Here is a 5514-nt window from a genome sequence, read left to right as displayed (position 1 = left end):
ATATAAACATTTTCTTTATAATCAATTGCTTAATCTTGCTCGATTACTTGGTTTCCCTTCACGTGGTCAGTCATTGTCTTGTTTTTCTTATCTTTAGTTGATCATAATACTATTCATGATTGATTTTAACTTATATATTTTTTGTATGACAAAGAACAATTACTGTTTTAGCTACTTGTAAAAATGTTTATTTAATTTTGGGTATAAATAATAATAATAACAAATCAAAATTTAAAAAGTGCTAAATTCGCAAAACATGACACATTCCCATTAACAGTAATAGATGAGAACTTTCATAAACCCATCATCCATCCATCGAACTTTATGACAGATTACAAGATCGTTCGAGATATCATATAAGAACTGCTTTACATGTGCTGCTGTGCTTAAGGTGTCCCTTGTCAGGGAATATATTCATACGAGGCTGCAAATAGAAAGAAAGCTGGTGTTTCTTTATGTTATAGAAGCAAAAAATAAAAATAAAATTAAATTTTTTTTTAAATATTTTTAAAACACAAAAATAAAAATAAACAGAAAGTTCATTGGGCTGCAAATAACAATTGTGCATTATTGCTTCTTCACAAGAGAATTTTGTTGCATGTAACCCAGACCTACAAGGGAAACTTACTAGCCCTTTTGTTTTTTGGACACCCCAACCAAAACAGGGTACCCTACAATTCTTTAGATAGGAAAATGACACCCTAGGAAAAAAAAGTAGGTTGCGCAGGAAATAATGAATTTAATTTTACTTTTTTTTAATTAAAATAATAATATATTTTTTTTAACACCAACATGATTAAAATCATTTCAAAACACTTAAAAAAAAAAGCAATTTAAAAATGTTTTGAAAAGAAAGTTGTAACCAAATAACAAATACTCAATATACAACTACTCCTCGTTTGTATGACTGTGAGGGTAAATTAGCTAGGACCCAAAAGGTGCCCTGTGAGGAATGCCTTTTCTTCTCCTTGCACTGGAAGAAGGTGGAGGAGGCGTGGGCGGGTATATGTCTTGCTGTTGCTGTGAGCCTTCACGCAACTCTTCTTCCCCTCTCGAAATGCCTTCTCTCCTTTCCATTAATGCCTCATTCTTCGCCTCTATGGTAAAGCTTGCTTCACCATTTCGTTTTACTCCTACAAGCTATGTTTTTAAAGAAAATGTCAAACAAACCAACAGATCCCATATAATTAACAAAACCATCCATAATCAGTATCATGTTTTTATATTTATTGTCATTAATTAACTATAGGGATATTTTTCTTTATCATAACGACAATGGTGACAATGCTGATGAATTGTGAGAAAGTGAAATATATATATTTATGCAATATTAAGGTAAGATCAAGGCAAGAACTAACCTTGCATCCTAATGAACAAAAGCGAAAAGGGTCCAAAAGGCTTCTTCCACAAATTACACAAATATGAGCAACTCCTTTTCCATATTTTGGCTGTGGCCTCTCCTTGAGAAACAAGACTCTAGCACTGTTTATCACATAGGTTTGAACTCCACTTATGTCCAATACCTTTTGAATCTCTGTAACCCTCACTACGTCGTGATATGAAGATCTCCTTATCTACCAATTGCCAAAGAAGAAAAAATCATTACAAAAAATGATAAACCTAGCTTAGAGAGACAGACAGACAGACAGACAGAGCCTCATTCTTGTCCTAGAACTAGATATAATGAAAATGTGAACAAAATGACCTGAATTACTTGATGATCCTTGTGTCTAGAAGAACGGCAATAGAAGCAAAATGCACCACCTTCACAGTCTAAGCAATACATATTGCATTCATTCCTTGCTGCATCCCCATGTGTCCGGCACACGGTGAAAAAAGATGTGCTTAGCAATGACTCTAACCATGGTGGTACCAACATTGTATCCTATCAAACAAAATTCCCCAGCCCAAAAAAATAAAAAAAATTAGCACATATAACCCAAAAGGAAAGAAAGAAAGAAAAGGTAAAGAGAATCGTGAGAGGGAGAGTAAATGATCAACAGTACCATTTTCAAAGCTGAATTTGCCTCATTAACGAGATTCTCAAAGAAAAAAGGTGATTGTATTGTCTAGGTAGATGATAACGGAGAGGACTAATCAGCTTAACGATAAAAAATGTAGAAGAAGTAGAGAGGGGAGGAGAACCTAAACAAAATGACCCGCAGCTTACAAAACGACGCCTGGACTCACAAATGGGGCAATGTTGGAAATTGAACGCCTGAGATCAGTTGTGGTGGCTAAAGATTGTCTAGAGCCTTTAGATCAAATAGACAAGGATGGGTGGGTTTGGCGCTTTCGCTACTTTGGATCTTCTTTGCGTCTCTACGTGGTCGGCCACTTGGCTACGCATGGACTGTGATTAGCCTCTTCACACCAAAGATCTCCCTCCTATGTTTCTGCCACGTGTTGCCATCTTACTGTCCTGGCTGCTGTTGAGGTATACAGGGAAATTAAAATAACAATCACATTATAATTTAGAATTCATGTTCCTTCTTCGTTAATTGAATCGTTATACTCTATATATATCCCAAAACCAAATTGAAAATCCTTAAAAACATTGCTTAAGTGAAAGTTTAGGAATTGGAAATCATGATGATCATGGTAAATTGGCACTGATAACCTGCTAATGATCAGTACTTACTTCAAAAAAAAAAATTGTTTAGAAATTGGAGATCATGCAAATGAACGTGACAATTTAATTTAAATTTTGTTGATCTAACGATTGTGAATTCGTATTGTACCTACTCCGAATATAAAAGCTTCATGTTGTCTAAATGACTGATTTTTTTTTTTAAAAAAAAAATGGACTCTTACAAAGCACGGATTATCTATTCTCTTCTTTAGAACGAAAAGTGTATATATATATATATATATATATATATATATATATTTTGGAAGCCAATTATAAAGTATATTTAGTTTAAATTAATTGTTTGACCCATGCTTCGCTGTAAGTTAGATAATTTTTTAAAAAATAAAAAATATTTAAGCTTTTCAAATGTGTTGTTTTTAAAAAAGTTAATTATGATTATAAATCAAAAAACTTATGCATATATTTAATTAAATATATCAAAAATTATATGTGCCAATAAATACAAAAAACAAATTGTTAATATCTCTATTCAACTCATCTCGCTGCAAGTTGAATAATGTTTTTATATAATATAAAAAAATTAATATATATGTGTTATTAGCGCAAGTTAATGCTTACATATAATAAAATATAATAAAAATCATATGCATTAATAAAAACATGTAAAATCTCAAGGTAATTACTACAGTGAAATGTTATTTTCTTAGTTTTTGTATAATAATTTTTCAAAAACAAATGTGTAAAGAAAAAAAAGTAAAAAAAACAAATTACAAGAGAATAAAGATAAAAATAAAAAGAATAGTATAAATAGGCTAATGTAAAAAAATAGGAAACAATATTTTTTTCTAAAAAAATGTAAAGAAAAAAAAGGGAAAAACTTGAAAAATATTACAAAAAATAAAGATAAGAAAAAAAAATGGTAATAAATAGGTTAAGTATAAAATGATAAAAATCTTTAGTATGAAGAGAAAAAAATACAAGAAAAACTTGTTTTCTAAATTAAAAAAAATATATTACAAACAGTACTGCTACAGTATAAACAATTGGGAAAATTTATAATTATATCATTTTTATACGAAAACACAATTTTTTTTTAGTATATGTATAATAATAATAATCAATATTTCCTTCTAAATATGTACCAAATATATCTTTTCCTGCTTTATTAATATACACCCAAATGTGCATTAACCTCTGTTGATACGGTTAAGACGAAATGCATAGTTAAAATACCTTAGTCAAAAGAAAAAAAAATACAGAGAACCGTCTTCAAAAAGAAAAGAAGAGCATTAATAACCTGAAGTGTATATGATGAATTTCCCTTTTCTTCTTATTCCTTCGGTTTTATAAATGAAGGATGAAGAGAGGGTATTCTATACAACTTGGAAGTATCTTCTCTGCCTCATTCTCTTATGTTTTTATCTGCTTTTTTACCTCTAGTTTTGCTTTGTTTTTTGCTTCCTTTTCTTCTTTTTTAGGGCTTAGGTTTTACTACTTTTTATTGAGATATTAACTCCAATTATTTATTTGGTTTGTAGAGTTTGAAAGAAATTGAAACCTTAAAGTTAAGTTGTAGAAATCTTGTGAGATTATTTACAAAAAAATCATTTGTATCAAGTGATAAGTATTTTAGTCTCGAAGGCAAACCGTTTAATCATTAACAACAATGTTCAACAAGTAAGTACATTATATTTGTACTGGTTTTAGTTTAATATCTTATCTCTTAAGTATAATATTTTTTTTGTATGTATTAGTATACATGCAAGAATCTTATTTGATTCAATTACAACTTTGAATATTTTAATATATATTAAATATGTATGCTAGGAATTTGTTTTAATTCAATTGCAAGTTTAAATATTTATTTTTTGTTTATAAACATGCATGCAATCTAATTTAATTATTATAATTTTAGCTAGTATCATATATTTTAGTTTAACAAACTAGCTTTTTGACTTGTGCAACACTGCGGGTTCGATCAAATCCCTATTAAACCTAAACAAAATTTTTCAAGCTTCACTGAACTATTTGATATTGTTATTAAACTCAACCAATGGGTCGACCTTGAATTCTCCCGACCGGACTCTCTGCTTAACCTTAGTTTAAAACTAACTCCATTAAAATTGTCTTAACATGATCCAATTGACTTGATAAGTCCAAAACAACCCAGCTAACCGGTAATAAGCGTTGTTTGGCTTTAAAATGTTTTTAAGATGAAATCTTTTTTTCTTCTTAATATTGAGACAATGATATATTAGATCGATTCAGGCTTTGCGGCTTAACTCACCAAACCTGTGATCTGAAGCATGGATTCCGTGGGGTTTAACAATTTTGTTTTTTAAAACTATTTTCTACTTAATGATATGATAACAAAAATAGACACTCACAAAATTGAGTACCAATAAAATGTCAAAACATTTATTCAAGACTATGATAACTTCATAGAAAATAAATCGAAATAAAATTATGAAGATCAAATCAGAACCAACTAAATGTTGAAGGATATAATTGATAAAAAAAAAAAGCAAAAAGGATTATATCGAAAGAAAAAAAAAAGGAATATGGAACTTAAAAAAAAACCTATTTGGCACTGTTATAAAACCAAACCCAACGAGTCAACTATGAAACCTCCCGACCTAACTCCTTGTCTAGCCCAAGTTTAAAATTAACTCGCATGAGAGTTGACTTTACATGATCTAATTGACTTTACAAGTCTAAAAAAAACCTGGACGACCAATATAAGTATGATTTTGCTTTAAAAAAATTCCATGACTTTTTTTTTAGTATTGAAATCACAACATACTGGATTAAAAAAAGGCTTTGCGGCATAACTTGTAAAACCCGTCACCTAGATTATAGACTCCACTAGGTTTATAAAATTTGTTTTAATAAAAAAATAATTTTTTATTTAATGATATGAT

The 5514-nt window shown here is 29.7% G+C and overlaps 1 protein-coding gene across 4 annotated transcripts; it reads right to left on the bottom strand.

The window, feature by feature from the left end:
- Positions 1-246: 246 nt before the first annotated feature.
- Positions 247-2264, bottom strand: LOC7468794 (protein RGF1 INDUCIBLE TRANSCRIPTION FACTOR 1). Of its 4 annotated transcripts, none has more exons than XM_024587080.2 (4): positions 2007-2264; positions 1715-1885; positions 1359-1574; positions 247-1140 (listed from the first exon to the last, which is right to left on the bottom strand). In XM_024587080.2, the coding sequence occupies exons 1-4, from the start codon at positions 2007-2009 to the stop codon at positions 925-927; spliced, it is 606 nt and encodes a 201-aa protein (XP_024442848.1). In that variant the 5' UTR covers positions 2010-2264; the 3' UTR covers positions 247-924. The 4 variants fall into 4 exon arrangements, with proteins under 4 accessions (XP_024442848.1, XP_024442850.1, XP_024442847.1 ...); XM_024587082.2 differs by having other exon boundaries at positions 1715-1803; positions 2007-2262; XM_024587079.2 differs by having other exon boundaries at positions 1706-1885; positions 2007-2259.
- Between the last annotated feature and the right edge of the window lie 3250 nt (positions 2265-5514).

Source organism: Populus trichocarpa, chromosome 16, assembly GCF_000002775.5.
Source record: "Populus trichocarpa isolate Nisqually-1 chromosome 16, P.trichocarpa_v4.1, whole genome shotgun sequence".
NCBI classification, from domain to species: domain Eukaryota; kingdom Viridiplantae; phylum Streptophyta; class Magnoliopsida; order Malpighiales; family Salicaceae; genus Populus; species Populus trichocarpa.
This window is presented reverse-complemented; position numbering and strand designations above follow the sequence as displayed.